Source organism: Mustelus asterias, chromosome 17 (genome assembly GCF_964213995.1).
Source record: "Mustelus asterias chromosome 17, sMusAst1.hap1.1, whole genome shotgun sequence".
In the NCBI taxonomy this organism is placed as follows: Eukaryota; Metazoa; Chordata; class Chondrichthyes; order Carcharhiniformes; family Triakidae; genus Mustelus; species Mustelus asterias.
This window is the reverse complement of record NC_135817.1, coordinates 51,051,307-51,074,714: the sequence shown is the minus strand read 5'-3', so window position 1 is coordinate 51,074,714 and position 23,408 is coordinate 51,051,307. Positions and strand designations below refer to the sequence as shown.

General features: G+C 42.3%; 1 protein-coding gene across 2 annotated transcripts in view; it reads left to right on the top strand.

Annotated features, from left to right (window-relative positions):
- Nucleotides 1-23,408, top strand: part of nme7 (NME/NM23 family member 7) — a 181,324-nt gene that overhangs the window by 157,248 nt on the left and 668 nt on the right. For both annotated transcript variants that reach the window (XM_078232643.1, XM_078232647.1), the window contains one exon: nt 10,244-10,351. In XM_078232643.1, coding sequence (XP_078088769.1) covers nt 10,244-10,351 — 108 coding nt within the window. The remainder of the gene's footprint in view (nt 1-10,243; nt 10,352-23,408) is intronic.

Below are 23,408 nucleotides of genomic sequence, written 5' to 3'. Positions count from 1 at the left end.
CACACACACACACTGTTACCCAAGGCCGGAATTGAACCCTCTTAGCCATCATTTTTATAACACACCTACATAAACTCCTATTATTTACAACATTCACTCATTGATTGTAGATCTGTGGAAGAACTGGATTTAGTGCACCAAATTGCTTCTACATGTAACATTCGTGCCACACAAGTGCCAAGCAATGGCCATCTCCAACAAAAGAGAATCTAATCACTGCCCATGACATTCAATGGCATTACCATCACTTAATCCTCCAATAACAACATCCTGGGGGTTAACATTGCCCAGGAACCCAATGGACTAATCATATAAATACTGTGGCTACAAGAGCAGGTCAGAGACTAGGAATCCTGCAGTGAGTAACTAATCTCGTGACTTCCTAAAGCCTGTCCACAATCTACAAGTCAGGAGTGTAAATGAAAACTCTCCACTTGCCTGGATGAGTGGAGCACCAACAACACTGAAGAAGCTTGACAACATCAGGACAAAACAGCCTGCTTGATTGGCACCCCTTCTACAAACATTCACTCCCTCTGTGCATAGTAGTAGCAGTGTCTACCATCTACAAGATGCTCTGCAGGAACTCACCAAGGCTCCTTAGACAGCACCTTCCAAATCCACGCAAGGGCACCGGATAAATGAGAAAACCATCACTTGGAAGTTCCCCTCCAAGATACTTACCATCCTTACTTTTTTAAAGTTTATTTATGAGTCACTAGTAAGGCTTACATTAACACTGCAGTGAAGTTACTGTGAAATTCCCCTGACTTGGAAATATGTCACCGTTTCTTCACTGTTGCAACTCCCTCCCTAACAGCATGGTGGGCCCTCCCTAACGGCACAGTGGGTGTACCATGTGTACTGTCACTAGGATTGCAGTGGCTCAAGAAGACAGCTCACTGCCACCTTCTCAATGGCAATTGGTGATGGCTAATAAATGCTGGCCTAGCTAGTGAATCACCCTCCCTTGAATGAATAAAAAAAAGTTTATTCTTCAGTTTTGCTCTTAAATTGGCAATATTAGCTCCAGTGGGAAGTTGCCAGATTCCCTCTACATTACCAAATCACCCCTCCTGCTGCTGCCCCAGCCACACCGCCCAGACTAGCAAGTCATTTGTGATTGTGTTTCATTGCTCATCAGCATTTGGCAGAGGAGACTGACTGCGTCTCATCATTATTGCCTCCACAGAGTCTTGAGAAAGGTGCAAAAAGCTGTTAACCTATTGAATGTGGAATTTACCTTGCACTGTGAAGTAGAATACCACAAAGCCTACTAAAATATTGCACAGATTATTGAAGAAAAAGAATGAAAACAAGGCTTTGCTTTATATAGTGCAAAAATATTATGTTGTCCTCAGAGTTTGTTGTTGCTGAAAGAAAGGAGGTTAAAATTCTATTGTCAGTAATTGAAATGTGCCATGACATTGCATATAAGAAGACTTGTGGCCTGGGTAGAAGTCTCTGCACCCCATTGTCAACAATCTGTGACAATATAGACATTACTTAATACCATATGAAATTAAGTTTCCTGGGCACAGTACAACTGATCCTACATTTTCCTCTGGACCAGATAGGCTAATTGTTTCTTTGGACTGCAGGAAATCTTTATTTCCATTACTTCGAAAGTTCCAGCAATTGAAAATTCAAATTAATGGCTAAAAATATCCAGTGCAACATTGGTCCTAGAACTTACTGTCCTTAGCTCTGCTTGTAAGGCCCATTGCCCAAAGAGTCTACTGGGACTTCAAACAACCTGGACTAATACAAATCCATTTTAATGCCAGGCTCAATTTTCTGTTTGTCAGAATTTAATTGTTTCAAGTCACCCTAGGCTCAAAATTCATTAGAAAGCTACACTATGTGGGCCTACCAGAAGAGTTTTGTGTGGGATGTGTCACTGGACACTTCTTGTGTGACCCATGCGTTGTGAAACTAGTGATGCACACAGATGCATCCCAAGAGAAACCTGAAGTGGGGGGTGGGGGGTCAGGCGGGGATAGCTCAGAGGGCATTGAAGCTCTTGGGCAGTTGGATACATAGCTGGGTGGTGCCCATCTGGCACTGCCAGTTGGTCACTGCCAGAGTGTAAGTGGTACTGCCAGGGTGGCAGGGGTAGTACCAAGGGGGTGGGCCTGAGGGACTTGGACATGAAGGGGGATCCATTGGGAGGGCCCCAATGCCAGCAATCTTTGTTGGGGAGGGTGGTGGAGACACATCTTTTCAATTAAGATGGTGGCCCTGATGTCCATGGAGGGGAGGGAGATGGTCTTCAATTGCACTTTGATATTGGGGTGCCCTTTAAAAATGGCGCCCGATCGCTGTGGCTGGGCTTGCCGGCATGTTTAGGCCCCACTCCTCTCAGAACTGGTGCAAAACTTGCCCCTCTCTCAAAAATGACTAAGTGTGGGAAAGTTGTGATCTGATTCGCGCCAGACCTGCTGGGTTCTCAAAACATTTTTGGGGAAAATTTCACTAATCATTTTGTCTTGGGTCTAATATTTTAGGTTACCACTGTCCTTAACTTCCATGCCACTAAATCATTTCAAGCTTGCGTAACATCAGTCAAACAGCTATGTCCATTGAACAAGCTATTATGAAGACATGCTTGTATCAAATATTGATTTTTAATTCATCAGCTAGAAACAGGAATTGGACTTATAAAGCAGCCAGCATAATTAAGGACCCCACGCACTCTGGACATTCCCTCTTCCACCTTCTTCCGTCGGGAAAAAGATATAAAAGTCTGAGGTCACATACCAACCGACTCAAGAACAGCTTCTTCCCTGCTGCTATCGCACTTTTGAATGGACCAACCTTGCATTAAGTTGATCTTTCTCTACACCCTAGCTATGACTGTAACACTACACTCTGCACTCTCTCATTTCCTTCTCTATGAAGGGTTTGCTTTGTCTAGCGTGCAAGAAACAATACTGTATGCTAATACATGTCACAATAATAAATCAAATCAAAATCAAATGTAAAAATTTTTTTTTTTAAAAGAGATTTAAGTGATTTTAACTTGCATCAATTTTGCTGATGCTAATTTATATTACTATGTACATTCCACATGTGAGTCTTATGGGCAGAAGACAGCAAGACTGCAAAACTCACTAAGGACAATGATTCCCAGGGACTATGAAAGACCTTCCTTCCTGTCCTATTGACAAGATATTTATGGAAATCACCTACTGTATTCAACAGCTGAAGAATGAACCATTCAAAAGTTAATTGCTTGGACTCAATACCTTGATTTTTTTAAGATAGTTCCCCAGATGAGCAAATCGAGTTATAATTGGAATCTACAATTATGTTTGAATTATCAGCAGTTGGAGAGAGATCACATGACCAGCCATGTCTTTTTTGTGGCTTCAGCATATGGATTTCTCAGTAGCACTGGATTAGCAGTTGATCTAAGTGGAGCTCCTGCTCTCTCTCCCTCCACCCAACTAAAACGTTTGGATGCTGTCTACTAATTTGACTTTGTCTCCATTCTGCAGTAGACAGATTTTAAAGAAAACTCTCAGCCAGCTCCAGCATCTACATCTTTAAATCGGAAGCATCAAATTCAGTCTGCAGTCAGTAGAAATTCCAAGCTATGAACCCTGAACTTATTTTATTTCCTTGCTACTCTAATTTGGCCAATCTACCCTCCTCTGCTTTGTAATCTGTATTTGTGTGTGTGGACTTCAAATATATGTGTGTGTGTGTCTACTGAAGCCATCGCGTATTTTACCCAGATTGGTTTAAATTTAATAAAACTAACCTCCTTTGTTAAACTCAAGAGCAGCATCTACCCGATCAGTTCTTTTATGATCAATTAAGTTACTCACTGAATTTGTAAGTGTAACCTTTAAAAATGATAAACTTGTTGCAATCAAATGAGACGAGAGAAAAGAGAGGAGCCATTTAATTCCATCTCACCTGGTTGTAACTAAGTCATAGATGCACTGTTTTCTAGAGAGCAATTTTATCAGCTTCCCCATGGACAGCCAGTCCCAATGTGACAGAGCACTGCAATTTTACCAAGTACTAGAATTGTTCAAGTTACAGATAACACTCAAATGCTTCATTCATCGATGACCAGACTTCTGTCAGTGTGCAGTTTGCTGGCATACCATCATGTGAGTGATTGCTTGCTACCCTGGTAGCTGCCACAATGCCTTTATTTTAAGAAATTGCATCATTCCAAAACGGTAGCTCTCAGTAGCTCAAGAAAAATTGAGATTATCCTCTAATGTGTTGGCTGATGATGCCAGTACATTTTCCCAAGCCCCAGTAGACTAATGTATACAATCCATTCATCCACCCAAATCGGCAATGAACACGCCTGCCTCATGCTTCAGGCACTGCAGCACTGGAAAGCCATCCAACAGGGCACAATGTATGCTGGCACTGGGTTCCTCAATTTGTTCTGCCATTCAAAACGTACTGTCCTGACACAGCTTTAACTGCCCGCAAGTGTTTGCTCTGTAAATATATTTTAACGGAAGGCCCATGTAATCCTCATCCACAGACTCTGCAGTAAAAAGGAAAGGTTTTCTAACACTTCAGTCAAAACTCTTCAGTGTTTTGCTCCTCCAGTTCCACTCCAGATATTCCTGGTTACTTGTCTCTGTATCCCATTGGTGTACTCTTCTCTGGCTCTTCCAGGTGGTTTTCTGATTACTGAGACTCCTTGATGTCCTATTCCATTGAAAGCTATTTTAATGTCGAGAGCAGCTCTTCCTACTTGTCGGTCATTCAGCTTTGGCATTCAAGCTTGGACTAAGACTGAGAAGGTCCAGAGCCAAGTATTTCTCCAGAACCTAAAAGCCAGTATTGTTTGATGGCACTATCGATAATTCCATCCTTAATAAGATGAATGCACTTAAATGCTAAAGGAATGAGAAATAAGATGCCAGATCTGGAGACTATTGGGAGTAGGAAGATTGGAAAAATGGGTAAATGCAGAGTAATGATGAATGCTTCAGACTTTGTCAGGAACAATAAAGGTATTTATTAACAAGGAAAAACTGTACAGAGGCCCACAGTCCCGTGGCTGGCCTGGAGCAGCCCACCGGCTGTCCTCAGTCCCTCTATGTCTACCACATGGCTTCTAGTTGTCTTCTGCTTCACCCCCTGGGGTGAATACCCACTCTTAGTCCCAGTTGGTCTCTGAAGCCAGGTGACTCCCTTCTGCTGTGTTGTCCTTAAAAGGACAAATCACAACAAAGAGGATGGAAATCAATATAACATTCAGATATAATGTTATGAAAAAAACCCAAAATTGGACAAAAAAGCAGATGGTGCATGTGTCAGGGACACCTGGAAGTGAGCAGAGTTGATCCTGTAGGTGGGGATGGGATGGCAGGACGAGTGGCAGTGCAAGCTACAAAGTGAGCTATAGTGGTTTGACATGTCGAATTCCATACAAATACAAGCTAGTACTGCTACATAAGAGCATCAATGTTTGTGCCAACGTTTTAGTAGACCGGTTCAAAACTGCTCTCCCCACCTCACCACCCCTCCCCCTTCCCCCCCGGCCCCACTGCACTCCCACCTCCCCACTGCCCTGAAACTTAATCTATTTCAAATACTTATATAATATTCCCTTAAAAGATGTGATGGTGTCTTCTTGAACCATTTGTTGTGGCAAAATGTTCCATGATCCAGTTAGTATTCATATAATGGTTCAAGCTGCAGTTGAAATCATCACAGAAAGATCTATTTGATCTGTAAAGAGAAGTTATTTGAGCACAGGAATATTATTTTAATGGGTGACTTCCATCAACCAAATATAAACTCTTTTAGAACCTGAGCTAGTAAATGTAATCATGACCTAAGCATCAAAGAGATTAGGAGAGGCAGTGCTTACCTTGACCTGTTGTTCCTTAGTGACCTAAGCAATGTACGGAAAGTGAAATTCATCACAGCCATGCTGGAACATGATAGCACAGTTGGGTATTTGACTAAAAGACAGAAAATGGAGAGTTATAACTGGCATGTTTTCAAAATGGAGGAATGTAAACAATGCATTGGACTGCATGTTAGGACCTTTTCATTCTCTCAATGTCAGTGATACTGGCAAGGCTGGCATTTATTGCCTATCTCTGGTTGCTCTGAGAAGGTGGTATTGGACCTTGCACATTGCTGAGGTAATAGTTTGACACAACTGAGTGGCTTGCTGGACCATAGTTAAGAGTCAACCACGTTCTTGTGGGACCTGAGTCATATATAAACTAGAAGACGTTGGATGATTTCTTTCCTCAAGGACATTAATATCCTTGGATTTTTACAGCAATCTGACTACTTCAAGGTCAATTTTACTGAGACTAGCTTTTACAACATATTGAATCACAAAATTTTAGAGCAGAGAATGAGGCCTTTCAGCTCACCATGTCTGTGCTTGCTCTTCCAAAGAACAATCTAGTTAGTCACATTTCCCCATTATTTCTCCATATTCGAGCATTTGTTTTCCTTTGAAGTACATATCCAATTGCCTTTGGAAGGGTACTATTGAATTTGTATTCACTTTTCTATCAGGCAACGAGTGTATTCTAAGTCCAAACCACATCTTGTGCAAAAAAGGTTTTCTTTGTGATGCCCCAATGCTTTTGCCAATCGCATTTTAAATCTGTATCCTCTTGTTATCAATCTTATAGAGTCATAGAGGTTTACAGCATGTAAACAGGCCCTTCGGCCCAACTTGTCCATGCCGCCCTTTTTTTTAAACCCCTAAGCTAATCCTTATTGCCCGCATTTGGCCCATATCCCTCTATACTCATCTTACCCATGTAACTATCTAAATGCTTTTTAAAAGACAAAATTGTACCCGCCTGTACTACTACCTCTGGCAGCTTGTTCCAGACACTTGCCACCCTCTGTGTGAAGAAATTGCCCCTCTGGACACTTTTTATCTCTCCCTTCTCACCTTAAACCTATGCCCTCTAGTTTTAGACTCCCCTACCTTTGGGAAAAGATATTGACTATCTAACTGATCTGTGCCCCTCATTATCTTATAGACCTCTATAAGATGACCCCTCAGCCTCCTACGCTCCAGAGAAAAAAGTCCCAGTCTATCCAGCCTCTCCTTATAACTCAAACCATCAAGTCCCGGTAGCATCCTAGTAAATCTTTTCTGCACTCTTTCTAGTTTAATAATATCCTTTCTATAATAGGGTGACCAGAACTGCACACAGTATTCCAAGTGTGGCCTTACCACACTTGGGTGGCACAGTAGCACAGTGGTTAGCACTGCTGCTTCACAGCTCCAGGGACCTGGGTTCGATTCCCGGCTTGGGGTCAGTGTGTGTGGAGTTTGCACATTCTCCTCGTGCCTGCGTGGGTTTCCTCCGGGTGCTCTGGTTTCCTCCCACAGTCCAAAGATGTGCGAGTTAGGTTGATTGGCCATGCTAAAATTGCCCCTTAGTGTCCTGTGATGCGTAGGTTAGAGGGATTAGTGGATAAATATGTAGGGATAAGGGGGTAGGGCCTGGGTGGGATTGTGGTCGGCGCAGACTCGATGGGCCAAATGGCCTCTTTCTGCGCTGTAGGGTTTCTATGATTCTATGATCTATGATACCAATCAATGTCTGGTACAACTTCAACAAGGCTGTCCCAACTCCTATATTCAATGTTCTGACCGATGAAACCAAGCATGCCGAATGCCTTCTTCACCACTCTGTCCATCTGTGACTCCACTTTCAAGGAGCTATGAACATGTACCCCTAGATCTCTTTGTTCCCCAACGCCCTACCATTGGAAACAATTTGTCTTCATTTCCTCTATCTAAACTCATCACGACTGTAATCACCTCTAACAGATCTCTTTTTTACCTTCTCTGCTCAAAAAAGCCTTCACTACTTTCTAAAGTGTGATACCCAAAATTGGACACCGTGCGAGGGATTTTCCACCCCCGTTTTCAGCGGGCAGGTGCGGAGAATCCAATGGGAATCCCCAAATAGCTTTCATGCCAGCAGCATTTCCCGTTGACATTGTCCCTGCCCCCTGTCAATGGGGTTCCAGCCATGAAGGACAGAATAAAACATTTAAATATCATTAGCAAGCAAGTATTATCCCTCCACGTAAGAAATTCCCCCGCCCCATCGCGTAATGTCATGCCGGCAGGGTTTACAACAGCTCTGGACCAATGGGGACCAGGCAAATGGTCCCTGCCAGAGGCGCACAGGTAAGCACAGCCCCCGGGGGAGAGGGTGATGCCCAGGCATTACATTGGCACTGCCGCCTTCCATTTATTTTTGAAAGTACTTGAAAGTTTGGCAGGAAAGACAGGCAAGGCATGGCAGGCTGCACTCTGCATTTCCCACCCAAGACAACAATTGGAAAAAAAATCATGAACTTCAACAAAGTGTTTCATATCGGTTTAGCATAACTTCCTGACTTTGTATTATATGCCTCTATTTAGAAAGCTCAGAATACCATATATTTTATCAACTGATTTGTTAACTATCCTGCTCCCTTCAAGAACTTGTGAATGAACCCCCTCAGAATTGTCTCTTCTTGCACTGCCTTTAAATTGTACCATTTAGCATGTTCCTCGTCATTCTTCCACCAAAATGTGTCACTTCAGACTGTCCCATAGGGCCCCCAGGACCTTGTATGTGACTTTTACTTTAATAAAGCTATCCATATCCAAGCAACCATTATATATCTATCTGCACATACTACTGCACATCCTATTCAGAAAATACTATTTGTTATTGTCATTTTTTGGACACTTTACTGTCAACTTTTTCCATTATACATGCTTAATGTCCACATGTATTCAGGAAATTGTCAATGCTTACTCTTTACCTTGTAACTGCATCCTCTGTCCACTGAGATGATAGCACACTCTACAGTGGCACTGACACCTCACAGCATCAGGGACCTGGGTTCGATTCCAGCCTTGGGTCACTGTCTGTGTGGAGTTTGCATGTTCTCCCTGTGTCTGTGTGGGTTTCCTCCGGGTGCTCTGGTTTCCTCCCACAGTCCAAAGATGTGCAGTTCGGGTGGATTGGCTGTACTAAATTGCTCCTTAGTGTCCAAGGATGTGTAGGTTAGGTGGATTAGCTATAGTAAGTACCTGGGGTTATGGGGGGGCAGGGGACTATATCTTTTCCATATATCTCTTACATTTCTGAAAACATTTACACGTGATCGGAGTGGCAACAGAAGACGTGAGAAACAGGAATAACAGAGTTTAAGCATTTCAGTAAAATTTATTTCAGTACAATAACACTGGAAGAGATGTCGGGGTAGAGGTAAAAATAATATAAGATGCACACAAAATTCAAACTAAAATTCCAAATATTCAAAAACAACTTGTCCTCCTCGAGCTTAGATACTATAAATAAAATAATTGGTTTTGGTGTAAATGAGATGTAAATCCTAAAACAGCTAAAAGGAATCAAAACAAATAATTGTTTAGACATGGAATGTATGTGACCCAGAGAGCTGAGCGAGAGTAAGGCAGAGACATATAAAGCACTGATAATTATTCCGAGGAAGTTACTGGATCCTGGTAGGGCATCAGATTTTAATTCTGGATGGATGAGCTAAGATGGACCAATGACTAACCTCACCTGAATTAATGTGAAAGTTGGGATATTTAGTATTGCTGTGCACTGCTACGATGCTGGAAGAGACACAGTCTTGCAGGTATAAAAATAGCTTAGTTATTTATGGAAGATGGAATGTAAACAACCAAGAAAAAGGTATATTGTCATTCTAAAGATTTAAACTGGTGTCTGTAATGTGTTGATTAAGGTGAATTATGCTGAGGATTGGAAGAATTTTTAATCTCCTCCCTCTGGGGAGTCAAACTGCCTTGGAATTGAAATTAGCAATCCTGCAGTTGGAGACATTGGGACTGGATTTATACTCAAGTCCCAGAGAATGGAACTGACTCATTGCTGCACTGTTTTTCACCAAGATTGTTGAAAATTTTAATTTTAAATCCCTCGTCACAAGTGCCTTCCTATAACCGACTACAAACTTTTATATAGTTTTTAAAATATTTTTTCTCTTTTTTTCTATTAATGATACTGTGATAAATAAGAAATAGGAGCAGGAGTAGGCCATCTAGCCCCTCGAGCCTGCCCCGCCATTCAATAAGATCATGGCTGATCTGAAGTGGATCAGTTCCACTTACCCACCTGATCCCTATAACCCCTAATTCCCTTACCGATTAAATCACAGAGTAACAGTGGGGGGTGGAAGTATAAGTTGTAAATATGGCTTTTGGATTTTCATTCTGCAGGAAATTGCTCGCCATCTACGACCTCGCAGTTTGCGTGCCCTTTTTGGAAAAAGCAAAGTTCAAAATGCGATTCATTGCACTGACCTTCCTGAAGATGGAGTTCTGGAGGTAAACAAAGATCTAGTTAACAGATAAGCTCTATAGTTGATGTAGGTGTAGTCGATATTAATTCTCCTTGATAATTTAATCAATTTTGCTTTGGAGAATGCTTTAAGGAAAAATCAGTATTTCTAGTTTCAACCCAAATAGATCATAGAATCCATACAGTGCAAAAGGAAGCCATTCAGCCCATCGAGCCTGCACCGACAACAATCCCACCCAGGCCCTAACCCCTTAACCCCACGTATTTATCCTGCTGGTCCCCCGAGGGGCAATTTTTAGCATAGCCAATCTACCTAATCCACACATATTTGGGAGGAAACTGGAGCGCCTGGAGGAAACCCACACAGACACGGGGAGAACGTGCAAACTCCACACATACAGTCACCCAAGGCTGGAATTGAATCTGGGCCCCTGGTGCTGTGAGGCAGCAGTGCTAACCAGTGTTCTGCCCTAAGGTGGATAACAGTGGCACTTTATTGCACTCTAACCTAATTGCTGCCATGTATATCATAATACCTATACAAGTTATGACATTTTAAATAATATATTGAACAGAACTGATATGTAAACAAATTGATGATCAGCTGTTAGGGGACATGATTTATAATACCATAAATGGCCTGACCTTAGAACTGGAGCAGTCAAGTTGAAGAGGATTTACTTTGTGTCATCTATAACTCATCATTTATACACGTGAGGTAAATAACTAAAATGATCACAAAGCTTGGAAGTACATGAACTAAATTGGTTGAAGATATTAGTTTTGTATTTTCTTTGCAGGACTACACTATATTATTTTGTATGAGTATATATTCCTAAAAGTAGTTTATGAAGTAATTGTGCATCTTGCTGCATAATGCCAGGGACTGGATTGAATTGTCTGTCTAATCGGATTACTTGCACTGGGAGCACATCAGGGGTGAGAACAACTAATTTGGTTCTGGGTATTAGTTAGGCTTGGGACTAATGAGGAGATGTTTATTTTTTTCACAAAATAATATAACAGATAATAGTGTAGACACTGTCATGAAGTTTTTGGATGTCGTGCAGTTGTAGTTAGGTCTGCAATTTTGGCTTTTGAGACAAAGTTGACTGGGTGCTAGACACACAATCGTACCTACATTTTTTCGCTGCAATAATTATTTCACTAAATATATCATTGCTATTGAAATGTTCTCTGAAATTCATACGCTGAACATGGGTTACTGCTAATGAACAAACACACTAAACAGGAGCATAAGTCGGCCATTCAGTCTCAAGCCTGCTCTGATATTCAATAAGGTCATGGCTGATCTGTTTGCATTTCGAATTCCGCATTCCCATTTACCCCCGATTATCTTAGATTCTAGTTGGGCAAGGGAATCTACCTCTGCCTTTAAAGATGTATTCCATAAAATAAAATATTCCACCGCCTTCTGAGGCAGTGTTCCAAAGTTGCATTTTTTCTCATACCTATCCTAAAAAGGCAGCCCCTAATTTTAAAACAGTGCCCCCTGGTTCAGGACTCATCCACAAGAGGAAACATGCTTTCTACGCCCACCTTGTCAAGACCATTCAGGATCTTATGTACTTCAGTCAAGTCAGCCCTCATTCTTCTAAACGCCAGTGGAAATAAGCCTAATCTGTCCAATCTTTCCTCTTAAGACACCCGTTCATTCCAATGTTATGATATGGCAGGTGCTAATTGCCAGGCTGACCAAATTTCACAGGGAAACTTGGACAAGCTATCACAACGATTTTCAATTTATATTTTGTTTCAAGAAGGAACATGCATTGGGGTCAGGAGTCATAAACTCCTATTCTACTTTTGGAGATTTTAAATATGTTAATAAATGTTTTGATATATTTAAAATCTCCAAAACTTAAACACACGAGATTACATTCATACAGGTGAAAATCAGTCTTACAAACATTTCCCAAAATATTACTTGGTTAGACTCATAAATAAACATCAATTTTTTTGGCAACGGTCTCTTTACATACAGTATAGATTCCAGTAATTTTACTGCAAGGCACAAAGATGTAATAGCAGCACATTTAGAGAATCTAATCAAGCAAAGTTAGCATGACGTCATGAAAGGGAAATCATGTCTGACTAATTTTTGAGTTTTTTGAGGGAGTTTTAACCAGAGTGTACAGAGGGGAACCAGTAGACGTGTTGTATTTGGACTTCCAGAAGGTGTTCGACAAGGTACTTCACAAAAGGTTAAGTCCAAAGATGTGCAGGTTAGGTTGATTGGCCATACTAAATTGATCCTAGTGTGAGGGGATTAGCAGGGTAAATATGTGGGGTTACGGGAATAGGGTCTGGATGGGATTGTGGTCGGTGCAGACTTGATGGCCCAAATGGCCTCCTTCTGCACTGTAGGGAATCTAGGTCATGGTGTTGGAGGTCGTATATTGGTATGGACAGAAAATTGGCTAGTGGGCAGGAAACTGAGTGGGGTAAGGGTTTCTTTTTCAGATTGATAATCTGTAACCTGTGAGGTTCAACAAGGATCAGTGCTGGGATCACAACTGTTTACATATATATGAATGACTTGGAGGAAGGAAGCAAATGTACTGTAGCCAAATTTGCAGATAACACAAAAATAGCTGGAAAGGCAAATTGCGAGAGAGATACAAAGAGGTATGATAGGTTAAGTGTGTGGATAAAATTGGTAAAATGGAGTATATGGGGTTACGGGGAAAGGGCAGGAAAGTGGACATGAGGAATGTCAGATCAATCATGATCCAACTGAATGGTGGAGCAGGCTCAACTGGCCGAACAGCCTATTCCTATTTCTTATGGTTTTATGGCACCCACTATTGCAATGGGCAGGTATGTCATAGGGATTCTCTCTCCCTTTTACTTGACAGTGAAAATCCAATATTCTAAACAAAACTCTGCTTTCTGGAACAATCAGACACTTCTCTGGGGTTTCTAGAGAAGGCTCACTTTGCTTCTTTCACAGCTGTTTCATGCAGCTTACTGCAGAAAGTCACATGACCACTCTTCTTTGCATAGCTTCCATCCTCTCCTTAAATATGTTTTTTTTCTCTTTCATCTTGAAACCCATTGCTCTCCTCTACCTTTCCCAGAATATAAACATCTTTCATGTTTTCCTAATGGCTACTACTTTTGAGTAAAATAAACTTAATAACTTTGCTTTATTCACTAATGATCTTTCCCAGTTGTAAGTCTCCTTTTTATTTCTCTTTGAAATTCAACAGTTAAAAGACCAGATCCTCACCAACCTCCTAATGCAAATTTCAATCTAGGTTTATTATTACTTGTACCCATCTCAGCTTGGTCAGCACCACTTCATACCCCTGCTTTACACCTTGCATCCTAACTGTCTTCACCTTAATTAAATTAACCATACACACACAGCCCCTACAAGTCAGCTTCAGAGTATATCACAGTAGTATTTTTTAAATTAATTTTCTTTACACCAGGTATCTAGTAAACCTCCTCTGAATCATATCCAATGCATTTACATCCTTCCTTAAAAAGGAGGCCAAAACTGCACACATTATTTGAGATATGGGTCTGATTCTCCCATCGTGATCTGCAACTTTTCTGGCAGGTCCGGTTGGGAGAATCGCGTCATCGGCCTTTTTCCAGGATTTGCGCATGCAGGGAACAGTCGCAGTCCAGACTGCGCTGGAGACCAGCGGGAAGAGAGCTAAGTCATTTGAATCTTTTTTAATGTCGTTTAAATATGTTTTGCATGTCATTATTGGGCCCGGCACGGGCCCAATAATGACATGCCTGATAGAATCTCCCACCCTGCCAGGAGTACTCATTCTGGCGGGGTTTAGAGTAGCTCCCCATGTTCGGGAAACTAGCAGGAGACCCCGCTGGAATGAAGGGGGGCAATTGGGGCCCCCCAAGGGGTCGGGTGACGGGAGGGTGGTGCCCCCTGGGCATGGGCACCCTGGCAGTACCAGCCTGTGCCCCTGGCACTGCTCAAGGGGCAAAGTGCCCATGCCCAGGAGGCACCTTGGCACTGCCCAGTGAGCATCAGGCAGTGCCATGGGGGCCGGACCTATTGTGGGCGGGGCCTAGAGGCGATCAGTGGGGGTGGTGGTCCCGCTGCCACTCTGCATTGGAATCTGTCTGGGCTGGAGGGAGACCAACGATCGGGGCGGGCTGAGGGGTCTGTCAGGGTGAGGGGGGGTGGGAGGATCACCACTGCTGGGAGGTGGGCTGGACATTGGGGGGAGACGGGGGGGAGGGGGGGGAGTCAGGGCTGGCGCGGGAGTTGTTAAGGGGGCCGTGATCAGGTCGTGGGGGGGTTGCTGGAGGGGCAGCACTGTGATGGTCCCGGGTTGGCCAGCGATCAAGCTGGCCAGCAAATGGGGAGACTGACAGATCGAGGCCACTGTGCATGCGCAGAGTTCCGGAACTGTCAGACTGTCAGGCGTGAATAGGCCCCGCCCCCTTGGGTTTTTAATGAGATTCACGATGTGACCTCTAGAGTGCACAGAGTGGGGAGATTCGAGTGAGAAGGTGCACTGAAAAAACAGCCATGATCTCGAACAGTTTTCTCACCAATTCAGCACTTTTGGGAGAATCGCCCCCATGGTCTCACCAATGCCCTGTATAATTGAAGCATAACATCCTTACTCGGCGCAGGAGTGTGGTGACTAGGGGATTTTCACAATTTTATTGCAGTGTTAATGTAAGCCCACTTGTGACATTAATAAATTAAAATTCCTCTCTTAATAAAGGATAGAACATAAGAACATAAGAAATAGGAGCAGGAGTAGGCCATCTGGCCCTTCGAGCCTGCCCCGCCATTCAACAAGATCATGGCTGATCTGAAGCGAATCAGTTCCACTTACCCGCCTGCTCCCCATATCCCCTAATTCCCTTATCGATCAGAAAACTATCTACCCGTGATTTAAACTCTATCTACCCGTGATTTAAACACTATCTACCCGTGATTTAAGCCTTCCATTAGTTTTCTTAATTACTTAAACCTACATGCTAACTTTTTGTGACTTGAGCATTAAGACACCTAGATCCATTTACACCTTAGAATTCTGCAGCCTTTCTCTGTTTAATTAATACTCTGCTTTTTTTATTCTTCCTGCCAAAGTGAACACTTCACACTTTCATCAAGGGTAGAGACAAGGCAGTAGAGCAAAATAGTAACATGGGAAATGAGGGTCAGAGAAGGCAGGAAGGGACAGTGAGAAAAAAAACCCCTAAGAATGCACCAACAGTGAAGACCAGATGCACAAAGATTACAAAAAGACAAAACTAAAAGTTCTCTATCTGAACGCACATAGCATTCATAACAAAGTAAATGAATTGATAGTGCACATTGAAGTAAATATATATGATCTGGTAGCCATTACAGAGATACAGAGAAACTAGAAGCAGGAGTAGACCATTCAACCTTTCAAGCCTGCTCTGCCATTCATCTTAATCATGGCTAATCATCGAATTCAATATCCTGATTTCCCCCCTTCTTCCCATATCCCTTGATCCTTTAGCCCCAAGAGCTGTATCTAATTTCTTCTTGAAATCAGATAATGTTTGGCTTCAACTACATTTAGTGGTTGTGAACTCCACACATTCACCATCCTCTGAGTGAAGAAATTTCTCCTCACCTCAGTTCTATAAGGTTTACCCCTTATCCTCAAACTATGACCTCTAGTTCTGGACTCCCCCAATGTGGCTGCAGGACTACAAGGATTGCATCCTGAATACTGAGGGGTAGTTCTGTTGAGCTTCCCCAATCTTGTCTGCTTGGTCCCTTTACCTGCCTCACTCATGGTCACATCCTCTTTCCCTCACTGGTGAGCAAAACAGACAACACTATTCTAAGAGGTGTGATCGTTTTCTGGAACAAAGTATCCAGTTATTTCTCCCTCTCCCTTTGTTGCGTCGTGTCTGCAATTAGACTTCCAGATCAAGCATCCTGATTCAGAAATCCTCTAGCTGCTTACACTCTCTGCAGTCCTGTTTGTCATGGACCACCTTGATGTCTAAAAGCTCCTACATTTCATAGCATAACACCTGTCCTGACATTGTTACTTATGTTATTTATTTAATGTAAGTTACATAAGTTAATTACTTTCTTAATCAATTTAGAATAATTCCTATGCATACCACACCTCTTTTTCTTCTGGGGCGGTACAGTGGTTAGCACTGCTGCCTCACAGCACCAGGGTTTGAGTCACTGTCTGTGTTAAGTCTGCACATTCTTCCCGTGTCTGCGTGGGATTCCTCTGAGTGCTCCGGTTTCCTCCCACAGTATGAAGGACGTGCTGGTTAGGTGCATTGGCTATGCTAAGTTCTGTGTACCCGAACAGGTGTCAAGAGTGCTTTAACTAAGGGGTTTTCACAGTAACTTCCTTGCGCTGTTAACCATAGAATCCCTACAGTGCAGAAGGAGGCCATTCAGCCCATTGAGTCTGCACCAACCACACTCCCACCCAGCCCCTATCCCCGTAGCCCCATGCATTTACCCGGCTAATCCCCCTGACACTCAGTGGCAATTTAGCATGACCAACCAACCTAACCTGCACACCTTTGGACTGTGGGAGGAAACCAGAGCACCCAGAGGAAACCCACGCAGACATGGGTAGAATATGCAAACTCCACACAGATAGTGACCCAAGCCGGGAATCGAACCCAGGTGCCTGGCACAGAGGCAGAAGTGCGAACTATTGTGCCACCGTGCCGCCCTAATATAAGCCTACATTAATGTAAGCCTACATGTGACACTAATAAATTAACTTTAAAAGAAATTGTGCTCCAAATTCTCACATGAACCTAATTTGCTACTCACTTGGATGTTGTCTCCTTGCATGCCCCTTACTGATTATGAACCGTCTGATGAGTCACTAGCTAGTTTAGCTTCCTGCCACTGTAATTAACATGAATTGAATCAACTGTTTTCAGCTGATTCAGATAACTGCCACTACCAGACAGTTCCCTGTTTAACAAGCTTGTCTAACTTACTTGAAGGTTATTAGTTCTGTGTGAGAGCTTGATTCGTAATCTATATTTAAACCCGAAGAAGACTTAGCAGAATTTAGTTTGTGGACCTAATTCGCTCCTCATTTAGTCTCCATCACACTCGGGCGTAATCTACTATCTCCTTACACATCCCTTACTGATGAAAAACAACTCCGAGAAAAGCTATCTGCAAAAGGAATCAGAGAATACAACCAGAGCAAGCGCAAGCAGCAAGTTACTCAAAAGCACAAAAAAAGCTCGACACAAATGCAGCAAGTTCACCACTGATACTAATTCAAGGGGATCTCTAGTTATTTTTCTAATTACTTTTGGCAAAGGATGTAAAAATATCAGGATATACATTACGGCACAAGTGCCTAATGCTATCATTTGCTGGAATTTCTGTTCCATGATGGCATATACTGCTGATCTACCGTTACCAAGGTGTACGTTTTCAGCAAATTCCATAGATTTAAATGGACAGAATTACATGTAATTGGGCTTATATGAAACTGATTTACAAAGACTGCAGAAAACTAATTGCGCAGAGATTAACAATCCATTGATGTAAGGACTCAGAAAATGCAAGTGTAGTAAAAGAAAATTCACCTGGAAGAGAATCTTTGTCTTTTGTAAAAAAAATACAAGCAGAAAATCTACTTTTAAAGAAGTGGCTTCTGCTATCATCTTTTACTATCTTACTAAATGTGTTATGATCCTCATAAAGACTTTTAAAAAGATACATTATGGACTTTCTCATTTCCTTCTTTCCGTGTATAATCAGTGCATTTAATTTTAATAAGACTGATGTCAATTGATGTCAATTTTGTCAATTAAAAAGCCACCAGCAGCAAACTTCCATGGATTTAAACAAGGAGTATTATTTATTCACAAACTCACCCTGAAAAGGTCTATCACCACGTCCATTACACAAAACACACGCCAAAGAAAAATACAGTTAAAGATAGCAGTGTACTTCTACAAATATTAAAACCAAACAAAATAGTTAGCAGTTGACATGTCCTAAGGACTTCAGTGAAGAAGGAAACCTTTCACATTCTGAAATGAAATTGGAGTTCAGGTAAATTCAGATGGCCGAGGTCAAACCCAGATTAATTGCAGGTTTCCATGAAAAACTGATCAGCTGATTGTGTAGACAGGCCCTGATGGCTATTGTAACTGAAGGTCCAATATCTTACAGGCAAGCTCGGCACTTTGTGAAACAGGTTGGTAGAGGCTATTAAAAGACTTTAAACCTCACAGGTCTTTAAAGCAAAAATGTTTTCTTATTCCATTACAGGAACTTGGCATTGCTGGCTAGGCCAGCAGTTATTGCCCATCCTTAATTTCCCTTGAGAAGGTGGTGGTGATTGCTGCCTTCTTTCAGTGCTGCAGTCCCTGTGGTATAGGTACGCATGCACTCAGCTGTTGGGGAGGGAGTTCTGCAACTATATTTCCTGTGATTATATAAAAGCTAATAACAAGTCTAAGCTAGGATGCTAAGGGAAGCTAGAGTCGTGACAGCAGAAACTCTGACAACAATCTTTCAATCTCTTTAGATGTGGAAGTGGTGCCAGATAACTGGAGGTTTGTTACAGCCCTGTTGAAAAAGTGAGGGGACGTGTGTGCGTGCGTAGGGAAGGGGCGGTGGAAGAATACATCTGGCAGTAACAGGCCAATCTATCAAATATCAGTTAGCAGGAAAACCTACTCAAGGCCCCTATCAAGAATAAAATTCTCATTTTCAGAACAAGGGGGATCCAGCCCATTTGTTCAAGGCAAATTTTGTCTCACTAAACTGACATTGTTCAGGACGTAACAGAGAGAATCAATGAAGGTTTTTTTTTTGTTCATTCGTGGGACATGGCCACCATTTGTTACCCTTGAACTGAATGGCTTGCTTGGCCATTTCAGAGGGCAGTTGAGAGTCAACCACATTGCTGTGGCTCTGGAGATCAACAATGGTTTCATGGTCAGCAGTAGATGCTTAATTCCAGATTTTTTTAAAATATTGAATTCAGATTCCACCATCTGCCATGGCAGGATTTGAATCCAGGTCCCCAGAACAGTAACTGAGGTTCTGGATTAATAGTCTAGTGATAATACCACTAGGCCATCACCTCCCCTAGGTATTGCAGTCAGTGTTTTGTATCTAAATTTTACAAAGGCATTTGATGAAATACACCCTGCCCAGTCGACCTTGCGAAGTCCTCCTCCAACGATCTTGGGATTTGTGCCAAAATTGGGAAAGCTGTCATACAGACTTATCAAGTAACAGCCTGATATAACCCACACCCAATCCCAATGATTGCAGTGTTCAGTAACATGCTGGCCCATCAGATGCTGAAGCAAACTGTGCTAAAATACCATACAGCAAGACCTAGACAATATTTAGTCTTCAGTTGATAAGTGGCAAGTAATCTGAGCTCCATTCAAATGCAAAGTAACAACCATCTTCTACAAGAGAGAATTTAACCATCTCCCCATGATGTTCAACAGCATTACCTTCGCTGAAACCCCACCATCAGCAGCTTGGAGTTTACCATTGATTCTTCAAAAGCTGTCTACTATCTACAAGACACAAGTTAGGGATGTGATGGAATACTCTCCACTTGCTTCGATGATTGTAGTTCCAGCAACACTGAAGAAGTTCAGCATCATGCTGGATAAATAAGCCCACTTATTCGGCACCCCATCCAGCATGTTGAACTCTTTCTACCACCTTAAACATTCACTCCTTCCACCACCTGCACCCAGTAGCAGGAGTGTGGACTTTCAATAACAGTGATAGGCAACCTGCAGCCCAGGGGCCATATATGGCCCAACTGGGTTCTGAGTGCAGCCCATGAGACATTTTGTTATCCAATGCACAGGGTTGCTACATTCTGCTGGTTTCTGTCCGTGTAATTTTTTTAACCTATGGGTATGACTGCATGTAACCCATGTAAAGCAAGGGCAAGTGAAGTGAGATGCATGCTGATTGCACACAATATCGACTGTGAAAGCTTTGCACTCCCTCTCCATCCAAAGTGGAAATATTTAATTTGTTTTTACCATTTTAAGTTGATAGTTCTAAATTATTAAGCATTTTCTATAACTTATGAAATATTTGACAAGTATTTAATCTTATTCATGGAATCATGCTTAGTGAACAAGCCCGATTTCAATCTTGTGGCTCACTGAGATGAAGGAGGGCCACTCATACGGCCCAGTCACGAACTTAGAGTGCCCATCACTGATCCATAAGATACACTGCAGCAACTTGCCAGTCCAACTTTGAGAGCACCTTCTATTTTCCAAATCCATGACCTCTACCACCTATGACAAGGGCAGCAGTTACATGGGAGTACCACCACCTGGAAGTTCCCCTCCAAGCCACACACCATACTGACTCGAAACTGTATCACCATTCCTTCACTGCCATTGGGTCAAAAATCTGAAACTCTTATTCTTAACAGCACTGTGGGAGTTACTACACCACAAGGACTGCACTGGTTCAAGAAGGTAGAGTACCACCACTTTCTCGAGGACAATTATGATGGGCAGTTAATGCAGGCCTTCTGAGTGACATCCCATGAAAGAATAATAGAAGCACAATGCATGCAAGGGACTGTGGTAACTTAGGTGCACAACTGGCTAAGAGATCAGAGGCAGAGAGTAGTGGTGAACAGATGTTTTTATGATTAGAGAGAATTATGCAGGGGTTGATATTAGCACTCGTGCTTTACTTGTTTGATATCAATGATCTGGGGGCACGGTGACACAATGGTTAGCACTGCTTCCTCACAGCACCAGGGACTTGGGTTTGATTCCTGGCTTGGGTCACTGTCTGTGCAGAGTTTGCACATTCTCCCTATGTCTGTGTGGGTTTCCTCCGAGTGCTCCAGTTTCCTCCCACAGTCCAAAGATGTGTGGGTTAGGTGGATTGGCCATTCTAAATTGTCCTTTGGTGTCAAGGGGACTAGCTAGGGTAAATGCATGGTGTTATGGGGTTGTGGTCAGTGTCTACTCAATGGGCTGAATGGCCTCTTTAGCGCTGTGGGATTCTATGACCTGGACTTTGATATTGAAATTTTGTTCTGAAGATGATAGAAAATTTTGCAACATTTAAATAGTGAACAAGATTTGAGGATGACCTAAATAGACTGGTCAATGCAATTTAATGCAGATAACTGTGAATCAATTTTAGAAGAGGCTGTAGTATCTAAATACTATTCACACAGTGGATCTATTGAGATATTGAAAAATTTCAAGTATTTTAAAAGTAATTATATACAACAAACACATTGGCAACTGTACACTTGGTGTACTGTGTACAGTTGCTAATGTGTTTAATAACAAACTCCTGCTTACTTCCCACTCACTATCCTGACCCTCTCTATCCCGAACACTCACTGTGAGCGAGGTGTTGTCTGAGAAATGTTCTATATAGACACTTTGACCAGTTTGTCACTCAAACACATTTACCCAGAACTATGGTTTGAACTTAGCTTTATTAAAAACACTTTCAGGTTAAAGAAACAATTTTTACAAAATAAATTAAGTTCACTTTCCCCAAACTAGGCTAATTGCCTGAGAAACAGATACTACCTGGTCTGGTGAAGTCGATTAGGCTGTTGGATTCAATTCACTGAGCTCACGTCAACAGATGAACTTAGGGTCTTCTTGACATGGTGAAATCTTACACGCCCTCTTGCATCATCCCAAGTCATAGTAACTTGGTCAGGCCTTTGCTGCATTTTGTCTTTGAGATGACTGTTTTTACCCCCACCACTAAGCCTTTCTGGAATGTTCTCTGGCTTTCAGCCAATGGAGTGACAGGGTGGATGAGGGTCACAGCACCCAATGATGTTAGGCCAGGCCATCCTAGCTGTATGTATCTTCGTTCAGGATATGGTTGATAGCAGGGAGTACACAATCAATGTATTTTTCTATTCTTTTGGCTGAGTACCTCCCGATAGGTTTTGGGCTATAGTGGCTTTTGACTGTGGTGACTTCGTCTGCAGCTGATCAGGCCTTGCTCGCAGTAGTTTAACTGTATATTAAATGTGTCCAATTTTAAGTTGGGCTTAATTGTCTATTTGACCAGAGGTCTCAGAAGAGGGAGTGAGTGAAAGGGGCCATTAGTGGCAGGTCAGGGAGGGAATACTTTACCACAGTGCCCAATGCAAAGACAAGAGGTGGGATTCTCCAGGCTCCCAGCCACATATTTCTCAATGGCAGGGGGCGGCATACCTTTCACTGCTGGGATTTTCTGGTCGTGCTGGCATTTCCCATTGAAGCCACCCCACACCAGGTTGGGGTTGTGCACTGCCAGCAGAACCAAAGAATCCCTCGGGTGTGAATGACAGGTGAAATCCAGCCTAGGTAAGTTTCAAGAGAAAAAATATACACTAGGAAATAATGCTGTTTGTCCTGGATTACTCCAGCAAGGGCAAGCCTAAATGAAAGGGCTTTCTCCTTTGCTATGCTATCTATAAGCAATCTGTTTTATACTGAAGTTTAGTATAGGTCAAAGCCTTCAAGCTACCAAATAAATCTACAAAATTTTTACATGCTAGCTTAGGAATTGTTATACATGCTATTATTGGTTTGTAAATCATCCAGCAGTTTGGAGTAAGGAAGTTATCCCGTGGGCTGTGAATCACCTCATTGGTGAATGATTTGAAACAGTATGTGTTACCCTCATGGAAATCTTATCAAGCTCCTTTTGAGTTTCAAGAAATTGCTGGATTGAGTAAAAATTAGGGATCCTTTTGATGACAAAGGCTTAATTTTTTCCCTATACAATAAGTACTGGGTCCCAAATCCACATTTGTTTTGTGCCAAATTAGGGCATTGCTGTCACTTAATTGGAAGCCTGAAGCTCCACAGCAGGTAGCCCTCACCACAGGGACCTCACCTCCAAGAAAAGCTCACGGAGGCAGAAAAAGTATACAAGGGAGCTAACTGGAGGTACTTTGTTCAGAATCTCCATCTCTTTCCCACAACCCCCCACTCAATTTCATTGATCTGAGGGAAGACCTTAGGCCCCCAATTGACCTTGCATTATCAAATCACCTTTAGAAATGTGCAGTGCAATGAGTTCAAGGCCAAGTTAAGATA